Below are 16,684 nucleotides of genomic sequence, written 5' to 3'. Positions count from 1 at the left end.
ATGTCCACTAAAAATCACAAATGGTGTCTGACAGTGAACTGAAAAGTGATTTACGGTAATCTAAGAGAAGGATCGTAATATTTAGGAATCAAAACAATTAACAAAACACAACCACTGCCGTCCTTTGTTGTTGAAAAACTCTTTATTGGGCGTTCCAAGTGCAAATTTAATGACAAAAAGCATGGGTAGAAATCCATTTGATAAATTTAGGAAGGCAAAAACAAAACTACAAATGGAAAAGAAACAAGTATTACACATCAGGATGCGAGACACCATGTTGAGGATCTGGGACATTCTTTAAATATTTAACAGGCAGCCTCATATTTTGAAATTATACACATATTTCACCAGCATGTAAAAATACCAAAAACGGCTTGTTGATATTGGAAGCATTAAGTTAACCACTAGTAAGATGCTGCAGGTACCAGTTTTTTCCCCAACTTTGTAAAACAATCAGATGAAGGGAAATAACAGGATTAAGAAAAAAATTAAAAATTCAAGTGATACTCTACGTGTCATGACAGGAGACTTGAAATGCACAAAGTGTTCTCTCCTTAACATTTGACCAAGTTTATCCAAAAATATTCTTGCCTCTGGATTCTTTGGGCTGTCCCAATCCTACCAGCCAACTTTTGGCAAAACTATTTTCCCCACGTCATCAGGGTGTGTCTCTGGGACCCAACCTGTGCAACACAGGTGATACAGGACATTTACATTTGCATAGACACTCACCATTTCTCCTGGTTCTACCTAATAACACAACAATCCAAAAGAAGAATTAATTCCCATCCCTTAAGCTACAGCTAGGACTTAGAATAATGGCACCAGGTACCTACTGTGAACATTTAGAATGAACGTAAACACCGAGACGTAAACTCTTTCAATATTTTATGATCTAATGTTTACCGAAACAGAATCAAGGAATACACTTAAATAGCTGTGAACACAATGGCAATAAAAGGTTAAATGAGTACATTTTAAAAAATGTCTGATTTACTAATTAAAACACTGTATAGCCAAATAAATAAAATAAAAATATAACTCAGTGCAAATGACGACGTGAAGTACAGACGAATAAAAGCAATGGATTTGGCAAATTATAATCATAACTGAGTAAAACCATTGGCAATGAAAACATACAGATAAACTGGCAGCTTAAGCTCAAAGTCGTTTGTTTCTTCTGCTTGCTATACAGAAGTTTATTCAGCAATTTTTTCATTGTTACCAGCTAATAAATACTACTGTTATAACTAAGCTAATAACATTTTTTGACAGGCAATATCTTGCAGACATTGATTAAAAGTAAGAGCTTAGTTTAAATGTATTCTGCTCAAAGATGGCAAGGAAAAATAGAGTCAACATGTTTCCTCTGATAAATCTAATTTTCCAGATTTGATGGCCAGTTTGTTTAAATCCAGCCACAAAATGAGAGAGAACACACACACACACACACACACACACACACACACACACACACACACACACACACACACACAGATTCTTTAGCGTAACAGTTGAAGTTAAACATTATTTAAATTCATTCTCTCAGCCTCTGGGGAAAAAAAAAAAAAAAAAAAAAGTGAGAATGAGTCTTTTTCCCCCTCTTTCAGTGAACAGACTACAGCTAATTGTTTCTGTAATAAGCATCCTTCCTTTCCTTGATGCAATATTAGCCACACTCTGGTTTACTCCCCTCATTCAGCATTCAGTTTCAGTACTTTTGCTTCCAATAGATTTAAATGCAACTAACTGCTCATATCTCATCATTGGCAGTCTGGGACAAAGATCCAGTAATATAATGAAAACAAAAGAGAAACAAAAAGCATTAAAATGTATGGGAATAAAAGCATACATGCATCAGCATTGGCTAAACATCACTATAACAGACGGTATCCAAAGAGATAAATGTTTTTTATTGTTAGCCTAAAATATCGGATATGGGACTTAAAATGGAAGATGAAAAAGCCACAGCAGCAGCCTGAAACCTAACAGTACATACTGTAAACACAACAGAAGCTGTCCTGATTCACAACAGGTTTATCCTGAGATGGACTTCATGTGTTATGCATGTCAGTGTTTGGATAGTGTAGGAAACTCCAGTGTTTCCCACAATGGATAAGGAGTGTTTGTGTTGACCTTTTGCTACAACTATCTGACATTCTCACCCACTTCAGGAAGTCATTTTATTCAGCAGTAATCCTCTTTTTAACGTCATTTCATCTGAGGAAAAACAATGTGTGAACCAGCAGTTCTATCTAAAACGCTTTTTCTTATCAAAACCATACAGCATCCAACTACATTAACCCTAAAAGGACCTTAGAGTGTAAATCGTTACTTTAAGTTAGTCAGTGCACCTACAGAGCAATATCACCAATCAACCAACTACACAACAGAGAAATAGCCTTAAAATTCAAACTACAACCCTCAATCTGACTCCTTCCCAGTCATCGGATCAAACTCATGACCAAGATATGTTGGCATCATTTTTGGCAATACTGTTGGACAATTTCACTAATAAATATAAATAATGATGATGGTAATCCTTGTCCATCAATGCTGCTTTTAAATATCAATAACTATCCTGGCCATTACCATCACCTTCTGCCTGGACAGAACAATCACATCCTTGTGGACCTTTTCTGGCCTCTTAGAAACTACGATGGCTGAGCTCCTGTCTCACAGGGGCTGCTGCGACTCTGCTCTGGTTCATCCTCGGCCACCTCTTCCTGAACAATTTCTTCTTCTTCTTCTTCTTCTTTCTCTTCCTCCTTCTGCTGCAGCTGATCCTGCTCCTCTAATGGGCGCTCGCTGTCTACTTCTTTAGTGATTCCTTCGCAATCTCCCATCTCCTTCTCATCTGAGGAGAAAACATGCAAGGAAGAAAGGTATATAACCACGAAGCAAAAAGGTAACAGAAGGGAGGCGTGAGAAAGAGCAAGCTTTGGGGTAACGTGAAGAGTTTGCAGTACAACAAATGATTCTTGGATCAAGTGGTAAAGGAAATTAGCAGCATTCCTGTTCTTAAGGTTAACATTCTGTAAGCTTACAAGAGTTTACAAGAGTTCTACAAACAGATTTTGGAAGGAGCAAGCAATGTAAGGAGCTTTACTAACACACCCAGAAACCTCTCCTCTTCCATCAATTAAAGGGCCAGGAAGATCAACATCAGAGGCTATGGCATACGAATCTACATCTCAAGTACATGTTATTACATTTTAGGAATGAAAATGAAAAACGCTGTGATGTATAATGATTCATTTAGTGATGGGCAAACCCACTTAAGTTCTAGAAAAAAAGAAGAAGAAGAAAGAAATCTGATGGTGTAAATTCTGTCAATTACACAGAAATGTATTGTAGAACTAGACTGTGGCAAAAGGAAGATTTGATTCCTGTTTGTGGAGGATTTATAGTTCAGGTGGAGATTGGCAATGATTACATGACACAGCACATCTCCTGACATAAGTGCAGAGTAGGGCTGGGCTATATCATACCGTTCACGGTAATACCGGTGTAATTTTGGGCAACGATAGGAAAATGAAATATCGCAATAGAATATGGGTAAAACGCGCATGCGCAGTGCCTTTGTTTACATACGCACATGGCGGCGACGCAGAATGAGAAGGGCGAAAGTGGATCGTTGAATGAAACGGATGAACCAGAATTGGTTTGTAAAAATGCTGCAGCTTCAGTGGTGTGGAACTGGTTTAGCTTTCGACCGTCAGATACACAACAAAGCACTATTTTTGGTAGAGCATGCTAGCGGGCCGTCGTTATTACCGTTATTATACGGCACACTTAAAATCAATCCTTTGATTTTTCTGAAAATCGACAGTGCCCCTTATAATCCCGTGTGCCGTATGTATGAACTCTGGTTGTGTTTACTGACCTCGAAACGATTTTATGTGGTACACGGTGCTCGAAAATCTGTCAAATGTTTTAGTACGACTTTGTTAAGCTATGAACCCGCACCGCTTGATGGATTGTCAGAGCATTACGGCTATTACACCGTATTGTGTGTGTATAACCTCTTTTTAAGTTTTGTGGATATTATACATGGTTATGCTGAGGATATGTCGGCCAATTTCCACTGGAAATGCCTTTTGGTTAAACTGTTAGCGAGGAATTTGCACTGTTACATTTTTATATAACTTTAATGCACATAAAAAACAGCTGCTTGTTTAAGTGAAAATACATTGATGGGGTTTTTTGCACTAATAAAGTTGTGGAGTTGTAAAATATTTTGTCTAGTGTCAATTATATCGTCAGTTATATCGTTATCGCAAATTTTCAAATGTATGTCGTGATAAATATTTTTGGTCATATCGCCCTGCTCTAGTGTAGAGTAAATAAATTTAGGTCAAATTTTCCAATGGGGTGACTGAAAACACCTACCAGTCCTTGGATATTTAATCAATTTAAAATTGAACCAAAAAATGTATATTAATGTTATTTGAGCTGAATGGGAATTAAATCAGGAACAATGGCATGGTTTTTTTTATCATTTTCACGTTTCTACATGGACTCCAAAGCAAAAATTACTTAGTTAAGAAGAAGGTCTAAATATTTTACACACCAAACCTGGGTCAAATAAGTCCGATCAAAGTCATGTTGTTTAAATGTATAACCTATAAGGATAATTTCAGCTCAAGAAATACAGGATCAGTGGATCAGCAGAAGCATAAAAATGTCAAATTATATTTTTTATTTATCTATTTATTTTGTTTTGCAGTCTGGCTTTAAAATTTCTTTAAGGCAGGATAAAATCCATTTATGACTCTTATCGGACCCAGGTCTGGTGACATCCATCACCAGCTAACACTCATCATTGCTTTAGTCTGATTACTGGTAGCAGTTTGGGATTGGCTGCATTCTACAGTGTTATGAATTCTACAGCAAAGAAAGATGGATCCATCTGGCGATAATCAAATCAGCTCAAATTATGCCAGCTCGCACAGCGCAGGGAGAGAAGGGGCAGGGAAACCTGGACTCCGCAGAGGTCGAGTCTCTGGTCTCTGTTGGATCTGGAAACTGTGGACCAAATTCCACGGAGCTGGAGCTTTTGCTAGAAGCAAAATCATACCATTAAACCCACCGGTCACAGGAAATGTACTGTGAAACTTGCACGAATGCAGCTTTTGATCAACTGTTGACTGAAATACATGCTGAACTGCTTCTGCTTCTACTTGGTGCAGAGAAGTTTCTTGCCCAACTACCTCATGAACAGAAACTGCAAAACATGTAGCCTAGAAATTCTGTTCAATTAGTTCGACTGTGCAGTTTCATGAGCACTGAGCAAGAAAGCGGTTACAGGAAACTCATTCCATCTTGCTCATTGGAATTATATTTCTTGATTTTACAATCACAGTGTATTCCCCTTAAATAAAAAGTGGTGACAATCGAAGTGTGCCCGTGTGCTGCCTCATCTGACTTGTTGCTCACTAAAAGGCTTTAAAAAGGATTAACGTTGAAAAAAATCAAAGATAAATAAATAAAGAAGGTCAACCGGCACATTGCAGCGAAGCATTTAAAACAGGTGTTAGGACATGGAAGAAATAGCCAAGATGTACAGGAGAGTCTAAGTGTAAGACTGCATACGGGGTGCCATTTGTACCAAAATTATTGACACTATGTGGTTAGGAGTGTGTGTTCTCTCTCTCATGTCATTCATTGCCCCACCAGCAAAGGTGGAACATCTCCTATCTATACTTTTGCTAAAAAGTTCGATTAAGTCTTGTTCAGTTGGACTGTGGCCTTGTATTAAAATTTTAAATGGTTAAAAATCTGCCACTGACTTTGTTCAATGCTCTAGAAAAAAAAAGCCTCATTGAAATTTGAGGTCAGGATCACAAATTACAATTCAGTGTCAATTTTCAAAGAAAATGCAACAAATCCAAACTATAACACAAATGTGTGGTTGTCAAAATCATGTTGTCACCAACTACAGTTCAACAACATTCACAGCTAAACACACTTTTGGCATAAATGGAACCTCATAACTGTGTGCCCATTCTCTTAGATTTAAATACAAACCAACATATTATCTTTGGTTACATTCAGACTTAATTTTCTTTTCTTTTTTTAAACTTAGGTATTCATTAAAAACAAACAAACAATGATTTCTGTTCTGATAAGTGAACTAGAACAGTCTTGGCACTGGTCATAACATTTAGTTCTTGCTTGGTTAGAGTTTAGCATGTTAGGTGAGAGTGACACAACTGTGTCATTTGTGTGATGAGTGTTCCGCTACCTCCAGAAGGTGGCGCGCTCTCCTCTGTATCTGTCCCAGAACGTGGTGATGGCCCAGGTGAACGTGACTCAGCCCGCAGCCTCTTTTCAAAGTTGAACTCTGGAAGTCGGGGGGCCTGAGGACGAGTCTTCCTGGCTGGATTCATAAAGTAGCAATACGCGCAACGAAATGCTGCAGGGAGGAGGACAGAGAGCAAAACACACAAAAAAGAATTGGCGATTAGATTGCTTAAGTTCTGTACACATATCCGTGAATGTCCAGGTTTTCATCAATTTGTGGACTGTACCATTTACGTGTTGAACATATAAAGATGGTTTCAGAACCATGAAAATCTATTCATCATGGAAACACTTTATCCAGGAATCTGAGCTTTCAGTGAGCTGTTGAGAAGTCAAGACAGTTTTATTTTTTTATATCTCTAACCTTCCAATCACTTCTGTCTTACCTGAAAAACATCTTCAAAAATGCAGTAGTGCATTTCTGAACTTACCTAGATATTCAAACTCTTCTTTCAGAGCCATGCCATTATGAGAAAAACACTGCTGGCAGATCAGCGCGTATCTATAAGAAACAAGACAGGACAGAGAAAAATATAGAGGCAAAGAGAATAACGATCGCTGCATTCCAAGAGCTATTCAATAAAAAAAACATACACCTCAAAAACCTGCCTCATCTTTTTCAGTTCATGATTTCCCATGATGTTTTTTCTCCAAATGGTATAACTCCAACAGACAAACATAGTGAATACTATAAGTGCAGTCGAAGAGCAAACACGTGTGAGTTCATTATAAACTATTTCAGGCGGGATAACTTCCCACAGCAATCTATCTGGAGAAGCAGCTAACCTGGCATGCACCACCTGGTTTTATTTGTGTTTTACAGTTTATGTTGTAACTAGATTTTTTAAACACATTTACCATACAAATAATAGATAAAATGAGCAGCCTAGCTTTTCACCCTTGTGTAATTTTTTGCTATGGTGTTCATTTCCATGCAGATCATTCAGGTACAAGCTGCAGAGCTCAAGGAATAAAGTAATGTTGCCTTTACCATGAGTGAATGCATTTATTTTGATTCTATATTATAGTACAGTTCAATACATGGCAGTGTTGGGCTGACATTGACTGCCCAAAACTTCCTGTAGAGCCTAATCCATCAGTTTGAAATAAGACAATTCTACAAAGGGCTGTAAATTCAAAAAAGGATCCTCACCTGTTCTGTGGTCCATCCCCTACCAGATACTCAATGACTCTGTCCAGAGCTCCCCTGTCTTTGGGCAAGATGGGTCTAGCTAACGGAGGACCTGGAGGGTGCATACCTGTAAATAAGTCCACACTTGGAAATTAATACAGACTCACATTACAAATACACTAAGTTTAAAAAAACAGATTGGGTTTTTAAAAAAAAAAAAAAAAAAAAAAAAAAAAAAAAAGATTGTGGGCTTTTTGCCAGCCTCAAAACAGTATAAACGGTATAAACACGAGTGGTGATGTCCAAATTACTACCTTGAAATGCTAGGAGAAATCAGGCACTGCAGAAGTTCTTGTTTGCCATGCATAGATGCATGATTTCAAGCTAAGATGCTCTTAGAGACATTACCTAGCATTGGGGAGGAGGGAGTCCTCGGTACTGCGCCCTGTAGGACCGAAGCAGACAGAGCAGATCTGTCTGGTGGACCTCCTGGAGCTGAGAGAGGAACACGTTCTGTTGGAAGAGCGACACAAGAGATGGACACAAACTGGCATCTAAGAGAACTAAGTCAAAGGCAGCTGGCATTGCTGTTTACTACAGCTGCCTTTGACTTAGTTCTGTGCCTTTGACCTCAAACTTCATATAGATTTTGATGCTGAATATTCTTTTTACATGCATCACAAATGGGCATGGCATGAGATTTAAGAAATATTAGGATCGTTTATTATACTTAATGTGTCTCATTTTGTCTGCTTACCCACAGGTGTGCCTGCTGGTCCCAGCAAGGGACGTGTTCCCGGTGGAGGAGTCATGACCATTGCATGCGGGGTGCCCATTGGCATCGGTCTCATTACCACCCCTCTCTGCCGAATCTCTGCCCAGGGGGAAGAAATTCATTGAAGCATTTGGTCCTTTCCAAACATAGGATTTGTTTATGCCATCACAGAAATCTCTCTCTCTCTTTTGAAGAGCTCCATTCTTCTGATCAGAAACTTTCCAAGTAAAATTAAGTAACACTCTGTACAGAATTATGGGGTACCTTGTCCTGGCCTGGGAGTCATTGGAGAACGCACTGGAGTTGACTCAAGTTCCTGCAGCAAAACAAAGCGGAGCAATGTGAAACAAAATAAAAATACAATACAAAAATAAACAGATAAAATAAACATCAAGTGAAAAGCTCTCACAGCTTTCTTCTTAGCCTCAGGATCAAAACGTTCCAGGATGAGCTTGGCATTTTTGTACGTTTCTGTCTCCATCACCTCCTCAAGCTGGAAAGACAAAAAAAGGGAAATCTAAGCTATAACATCCAGGCTCAACAGGATAAGAAATGTTGAAGTAGCTTGAGGAATAAAAAAAAATACTGATGGGGCCAGTGATACTCCTCGGCCTCCTAGTAAATACACTTATGGTATCAATTTCAAAACACTATGTTGCTTTGTTCTCGAGTTATTGCATTCACAAGATTTTCAGAAAACTTGAGCATGAGGCTGAGGTCACTGAGATTCAAATTCATCTGAGATTTTAGCAGATACACATATTAAGCCTTAGGGGTAAAACAAAAAGGCCAGAATGATTTTCTTCTTGAAGATGCTTTCTGCTTCTCAAGGCGTGAAACTAAATAACATACAAAATAAAAGAACAGACCCAGCTCTGATACCACAGAGGGTTCGGAGATTGAGTGGAAATGTTAATCTGACATACCACTGCAATCCTGAAGAGAAATAAAAAAATAACTAAAAAAACAAACAGACAAAACTGGGGGAAACCTTACAATTTTTCAATCACAGTTAAATAAAATAATAAAACTGGACGTGTAACACCCAATTTTTCAGATCCAAATAAACAGATCTGACCAATCAGACCACTGTATTTGGCAATAACCAGACTGTAGCTCAAAATACACACCTGTAATGAATATACAAATTATAAAATAACTATTTTATCTAAGACACACAGCTAAAAGCTGCTTCAGGTCCATCGGCTCTCTCAAATTATCTCTCTGCCTCTTCAGTCCTAACTCTGCCATCAACAAAAACAGGCCGCGAAAGCGACTGTGATACAGCTTCAACTCCTGGATTAAAAAATGAAATTCCCTCTGCTGCTGCCTTCTCATGAGAATTGAGAGTTGAACCCAAAATCTGTTTCTTCCTTTTCTTCTTTAGAAGCATCAGGACCAGCTCATCGAATGTAACCTCATCGCTTAATACTGACTGTATTTTTTTCACAGTGCATATTTTGAGGACGAATTTCCAGCAAAAACGCAATGCATTCATATGTGTTACACGACAAGTTCAGATGTGAAAAGTTTGTAATTTCAAACTGTTATTTTGCAGTGCATTCAGTGTGTAATGGCCTTTACAGTGAAAGACTGAATACTTACAATCTTTTTTTTGGCAGCCTTTAAATCTTCGAGTTTTTCACCTAAAAAGAAGAATGAATAACTTTAGTCAACTGGCATCATTTCCAATAAGCTCCTTTTTCCATCAACCTGTGCTCTGGAAATAAAACACAGTTTAAATTCTTATATGCTCAATTTGTGATTCTGCTAGTATCTTAACATATCTCAGGATCAAATTATGCTACTTTGTCTTTGTAGCCTAAGCAGTATGTACTGTCAACAATAAGAGTGTGACTCAAGTCGCAAAGTTAGGAGGTTGTAAGAAAGCACATTTGTAAGCAAGGACAATCAAAATGAAATGCTTCAAATCATATAGTCAACAACCATTACTCCTCAAGCCATTTTTCAATAGGCCACTGCTCAGCAGGCCATTTTGCCTGAGCCTCCCTGTGCTCAACTACGAGTATGACCTAATTAATTATAGAAGGAGGCACAGCGCGAGCAGTAGGTAGACAGATTTGATCCAACCCAATTGCATCTTATGAGAGACAACTTCTAGCTTAACAGAAGCCTGAAAATAATATATGTGCTTTTGAGTTTAATGGACAGACAAGCAAAGGAAGACTGATAGATCACTTACTGTTTCTCTCAGTGCGTTTGGAGAAGAGAAAAATCAATAACTTTCTGATGAACCACACCCTGTTGAAGAGCCAGAAAGAAATGCAGAGAGAAGAAAATTGTCTTCATCATCTTCGTCACATTCAGAAACCCTTTTCTCTCCTCACAACTTATGGAAAATAATAAGACCTAATATGAAATGTATTTTTTACTTTGACACATTGAAAGTTATCTGTACCAGATAAAAACAAAGACAAAGCTGTGAATTATTGTGAAAAGCAACACTGGCACTCACAGCACAGGGTATATGAAGAAAGGCAGGGCCATGGCTATTCTCTGCAACCAATGCTCGGGGAGGTAAAGACAGTAGACGATCAGGGAGGTCAACAGGTAAAGGGCAGATGAGTAAAGTAGCAAACGGCCAACCCATAGCTGCAGACAGATACATACAAATATATCAACGAGAAAAAGAAAGGACAGCTCAAGAATACAACTATAGGTCTTTAATGTTTTGCTGACATTACCTTTTGCAGACGCTGGTTTTTAGTTTTAAACTCTTCCAGCTCTTTAATCTCCTACAAGAGAAACATGGTAAAGGTTATGTATACACTAAAAGAAAAAACTACTACCATGGAATGTACTCAGGTTTGTAGTTGTATTTGTTGTAGGTTGGTGTTTCCAGGTGGCATACTACATCATATTTTTAGTAAACCTAAAATGGAATTGAAACATTGTGCAAATCCATAAAATCAGGTAAAAAATATACACAGTCAGTACCTTGTCCAGGTTCTCCAGCTGCTCAACTGTTGTTAGCTTTACCTGGATTGCGGATAAAAGTCAGAAAATCACCATTAGCGTAATCAACTGATTTGCCAATAAAGACTCGATTTTGATTTATCAAGAGTTCATCTCCAGAGGGGTCTGAAAAAAAGCGAGATTAATGGTTTTATCATGCTATTTTGAGCTTTGAGTTTTCTGTCTCACAAAAGTGTCTCTTGTTTCGCTAAATCACTGTAGTAACTTATGCTTAACACATAACCTGACTGGAGCCAGGTTATAGGTTATGACTAGAACAACATGTTTTAAGAGCAATGTAGATTTTCTGCTTGGGTAATATGGTTTATATGTAAAGCAGAACCCAGAAAGCCCACTTAAAAAGTTGATAAGTCCCATTGTGATATCCCTTACCTTTGACTGTGGTTTTAGGTTTTGTCAAGCCAGCAAAGAAATCCTGGCTTTGCTAAACTTCCTTCATAGTATACCCTTCTGATTAACTAAATATTTTAGTCAAAGGAAACTTAAAGCAAATGGGATGTTTGATTTTCTGAGTGAGAACAACAATCAATACCTTCACTGTTGCCAAGTCTCTCATGCTGCCTGCCTGCTCCTCTTTCTTTCCCTTTGACTTGGTTAGTATGTCTAAATATAGTGTATGAATTCACCTAGCTTGGGTGCTAAGCTCAATCTGTTCATAGTTATCAAACTGTCTCACAGTAGAGTCACACAAGGCAAAACTTTACTGAGAATCAGCATCCAGAATTAGCATTTTATTTAATTATTCAAGGCTTGTGAAGTAAAAATAACGAGATTGGCAAATATTAAAATACATACACATATATATATATATATATATATATATATATATATATATATATATATATATATATATATATGTATTTAGAAATGAGTCAGTTAAGTTATTTTGAATGTAAGGTTGACAACAAGTCACTTAAAACGCTGTGCATGCATAGTTGGAGTATGACTAGTGATTTTTGGGGGTTTTATGGATTGAGGTTAGGCATTTGCCTGGAAATTCAGTGCATGTGGTTCATTTCAGTGAACTTAGCTTCAAAATAATCACTTGGATTCAATCCAATACAATCAACTTTTTAAATACCAGTCACTCTATGATTTATCATAACCAAGAAAATTTCTCATCATATTTTTATTCAAAATCTGGTTTTGAGTTTTTCTCTGTTTCATTTTCTTGTATTCAAACATGTTTTCTATCACTCACTTACCTTCCATCGAGATATTAGGGCCCCCATGTTTTTGAAACTACACAAGTCTTTGCTTTGATTTCTTTGGTTCACTAAGAAACACACAAACAACACGTTACAGGTAAACAAAGCACACGGTCTTTGCTGCAACAGTTACACAACTTTTGATGTTAAACTCCACGTTTGAGCCTGACCTAGACATTTATGCACTTACATCATAACAGGATTTAGGAAGCTGCCTACAAAATCACACACAATGGCAACTCTTGTTGCAATGGATCTACGAACATAATCTCTCCCTATGGCTCCTTATACATGCAACAAGGTGGCTAAATATATCACTTTTCACTTTCTTATTTCAATTTTCAGAATTTCACTGGTTAAATGTAATGCATAGCAGTTGATTAAAGTTCCATCCTCTTCACTTTAAAATGGCCAGACCCTATCATGAGATGAGTCTAGCCACGGCTAATGTCACCGCTGTTATTCCAGCTACAAATATTTCTGAAACTGGAAACAGTTTGTAGTTTCCAAAAATGCGCAGCAACATGCATAAAGCTCCAACTGTGCTGTATTTCCGCTGAGTACCTAGCTTGCTAGCTGACCTAGCTTTAAGAGTTGGGAGTCAAGTCCCTGGGCGGTCACAAGACATAACCGCTAATGATGCTGCAGAGATTTATAACTGGTATTTCCTAGCTATTTAAAGAAGATATTTCCTATTAACAGCAGCAGCAAACAATGATATAACTTGCTGTATTCCTGCTAACGTAAGGTAGTTATGGCTAGTATTAGCTGCTCATTTTCACTGCTGCAAATCAGCCACGGTAACCTAAATACTCAGAAGAAAGAAGAGCCTTAGAAAACTAAGCTTTAGCATGACCTCTAGTTTTTGGGGCATATACAGAACTCTGATCAAGAAAGTACGTAAACTGATGTACTAAGCTAGCTTCTATAATAACAACATACTGGTGCCGACATCAGCAGCAGGCACGCTGTGATAATAATATTCATCTTTACGTGGTCTTTTCAAATTAATACGTATTCGCAGAGGAAACTTACATTTACTCGATGTCTGGGTGTTTCTGTTCACTGACCATTCAGTAAAGTTCACGCAGAAACAAGCACATCTTGTCTGCTAATGCTACCTAAACTGACATTTCAACTGCCAACCAGAAAGAGAGTTTGGCGCGGTGTTGAGACGTAACGGAACGTATGTGACGTGGCTGGGCTGACCCATTTCCCAGAGTCCTGTGCGGTGTAGTCTTTTTCGTTTCATTTTGTGAAATTTATTTTTTATCTAACGTTATTAAACAATCTTTTAAATTTTTTTTAAAAAAAAAACAGGACTAATGAAAACAAGAAAGGCAGATTGGTCCACAATAATTGAAAATTACATTAAAAACACAAGTTTAACATGTATATGGCTTGTATAGGATATGCTGGTGTACTTTCATGAAGTCATGGATGTGAACACTTTCTTGATAGTTTTCTGAGCTGCTAGTGTTTCAAAGTAGCATCTATTGCTTTTCACTTAACACTGGCTTTCCTTCCAGACCATTTCCATACCTGCAGGTGTAGCTTCCAGCCATCTGGTCCATAGTATCTACACCTCCTTTGGTCTTGTTGTAGAATGTGATTAATTGTGTTTTTTCACCTTTCTGGTATTTTCATCCACCATTTTGTTGTGATACATTGCGCTCAGATGTACAGCAGCTTTCTTTCTGACATATGCAACTATGGTAAGGCTGCGGGGTTTTTTCTGACCCACTTGTGCATTTCAAGGTTAACATATAATGTGGTTTGTCAGAGAAAAACATACATATCTATCAATTAATTTGATGCTACTGCAAAACAAATGAATGAATAGGTGAATAAATAAATAAATCAATGTGAATCAAAGGAGCCATTCTCGCTTTAGAAGTCTGCTCTGTTAACTAACTGATAACTCAGCGGAAAAACCAGAGGACTTATAGGACCAGCACAAATATCTGCAGGTTGCCTTTATGTGGGTATCATCAACATATAGTACGATACAAATATATGCATATGTGTAAATTATTTTGAGAGGTAATAATCATAATATAAGGAGATGGACTACACAATTTTATAATGGGAACCAGAACCAGGGGAATGTATTGTACACACTCAGATGTTGGTCTAATGGTACCTGAAAGATTATGTTTGGAGTCTTCAAAAAGAGGTTTCAGATTTCTACAAAGCTCGCTCTTTTTTTTCTTTTGGACTTTGATTTCTTCTTTGAAAGAAGATGGATTGTTTGGGCTTTTACGGATACTACTCGCTGGAGAAATAGGATGAATGGGCTAAAACAGTGGCTCAGCTGGCTGCTTATGAGAGGATGACATATACATGGGCCCCTTGGGGCATCTTTACTGCTGTAACTTGGAGGTCAATTTAGTAGTGTAACCAAGAACGTCAGAAAAAAACTGGAGTTGTATTTGGTGCTTTGTCTCCATTTTTAAATAACAGCTTCAGCTCTAATAGCCTTTTCTCTCGTCTTTGTCAAGTTAGGAGAACCATCTAAGCTAAAAAATAATAATACTAAAGCACTGGAGAGTATTTTCTTTTGAAATTCTTGCATCATGCCATGTTTCCAAAAGCATAAAACTGAACAGTTATTTCAGCTGTGTAATAAGACATTACTTTCTTCCATAACAACACTACAGGTGTAAAACATTCAACTCAGTGCCAGTCAAGCCTTTTTCTTGTAGTTCCCCAGTTTGTTGTCAGCATCTGTACCTTGAAGGCCGACAAAGCTGCAGGCTAACTTTAAATTGTAATTCCAACTCTTGCCATTAGATGTCGCAGTTTTACTGTATGATGTGGACTTTAAACCCACCAGTAGGACTGAGAATATGTATACGCCTAGGTGTTAAACTAAACAACTGAACAAATCGCATATGTGTACATTTAGCCTCCATTATAGGTCTAAATTATGTTTTTTTCCCTTCTTTTTAATATAAACCTTTAGTAAATGAAAGTGGCTTGAAAGAAAGAAAGAAAAAAGAAGAAACCATTTGGGTTCCAGCTCAGCATCTTAATCACAAGTTCCCGTGGTGTCTCACTGTTATCCCATCGCAGGAAATGTGAAGTTGTGATATCTCACCAATATTTATTTCTCAGCTTTCAGCCGAGCTGTTTCAGATTTGGCTGCAGTGTGCAGAGATTTGGCCTTCATCTTTTATGCTTCCAGCTTCCTCTGGAGTCTTAAGAGTTATGGGCCTAATAAAATTCTGCCTCTTTTCTCTCTCACACACAATCACTCCTACACACACACACACAATCACTCCTACACACACACACACACAATCACTCCTACACACACACACACACACACACACACACAAAGATAGGCCTGTGCTGTATATATTATAGCTGATGAGTAATCCTGATGCTGATATTATTTCCGTTTCATTAACCTGTAATAAATTAAACACTGAATGAAAATGAGCAACAGGGACTTTTCCAACTCTCCAGTGCCCTACTTGCATAGAGTACACACACGCTAATTTACGCGGGACAGCTGGATGTCACCAAACAATAATCACTCGTGTTTGACAATTTTAGACAAAGTACAATAAAACGCGCATTTAATTGAGTTTTTAATTAGACTAATCTTTCTGTCCTCTATTTAGATGAAGGTAGAGAAGAGATGTTTTTATGTTAAAGAGAATTAGAAAAAAATGTGTGAAACAGCTTTTTTAACAGTTATTTCATCGCCTGGGTAATTGTTGATAACGTCAGATTCTGCGTATGCATCTAAAAATACAAAAACAATGTAACAAAAAAGTAAAACTCGACAAAAACAATTTACGAAAACGAGAAATTTTTTAAATGTTATTATCAGATCTTTCCTCTCCAACTTCATTCATTTAAAGTCCTTATTTGCATTAAAAGCTGCGCTACAATCGACTTTGAACAGGCGACGTTGATTCGGGTGCACGTCAGGTAGGATGAGGGGCCCCCTGCACGTTTGTTTTCCCCTCAATTAGCGAAACGTGACAAGAAGAAGGCGAATATTTCGAAGCGAGTGTGGTGGGGATAGATCGTTTTTTGGACTCGGTAGTCAGTGTGTGTAACTAAAAAACATAAAGACCTGCTTTACGGACAATGTCCAACGCAGAGCCCGTATATTTGTTCTGGATGACGCCACTCCGCCTACCTTTCTAACTGTAGGATTTCATACTTTACTGATTAGGGCATTAGGCAACATGTTGATTAATTTCGTCTCTTATACTTTTTCTGGTTTTATTTACATTTAGTGTTTCGACT

General features: G+C 37.8%; 1 protein-coding gene across 3 annotated transcripts; it reads right to left on the bottom strand.

Annotated features, from left to right (window-relative positions):
- Positions 1-123: 123 nt before the first annotated feature.
- Positions 124-13,611, bottom strand: lnpk (lunapark, ER junction formation factor). 3 transcript variants are annotated; one of them, XM_084948390.1, is made up of 16 exons: positions 13,454-13,611; positions 12,416-12,486; positions 11,172-11,213; positions 10,919-10,969; positions 10,690-10,826; positions 10,417-10,475; positions 9,819-9,859; positions 8,623-8,706; positions 8,478-8,529; positions 8,196-8,312; positions 7,847-7,951; positions 7,460-7,565; positions 6,738-6,808; positions 6,248-6,418; positions 4,982-5,062; positions 124-2,857 (listed from the first exon to the last, which is right to left on the bottom strand). In XM_084948390.1, exons 2-16 carry the CDS (start codon positions 12,440-12,442, stop codon positions 2,655-2,657), a joined length of 1,347 nt encoding a protein of 448 aa, XP_084804516.1. In that variant the 5' UTR covers positions 12,443-12,486; positions 13,454-13,611; the 3' UTR covers positions 124-2,654. The 3 variants fall into 3 exon arrangements, with proteins under 3 accessions (XP_084804516.1, XP_084804514.1, XP_084804515.1); XM_084948388.1 differs by lacking the exon at positions 4,982-5,062 and having other exon boundaries at positions 13,454-13,610; XM_084948389.1 differs by lacking the exon at positions 4,982-5,062 and having other exon boundaries at positions 7,847-7,933; positions 13,454-13,610.
- Between the last annotated feature and the right edge of the window lie 3,073 nt (positions 13,612-16,684).

Source organism: Perissodus microlepis, chromosome 13 (assembly GCF_051167445.1).
Source record: "Perissodus microlepis isolate ML-2025 ecotype Zambia chromosome 13, ASM5116744v1, whole genome shotgun sequence".
NCBI lineage: Eukaryota > Metazoa > Chordata > Actinopteri > Cichliformes > Cichlidae > Perissodus > Perissodus microlepis.
Note: the sequence above shows the minus strand (reverse complement) of the source record. Positions and strands in the feature narration are given on the sequence as shown.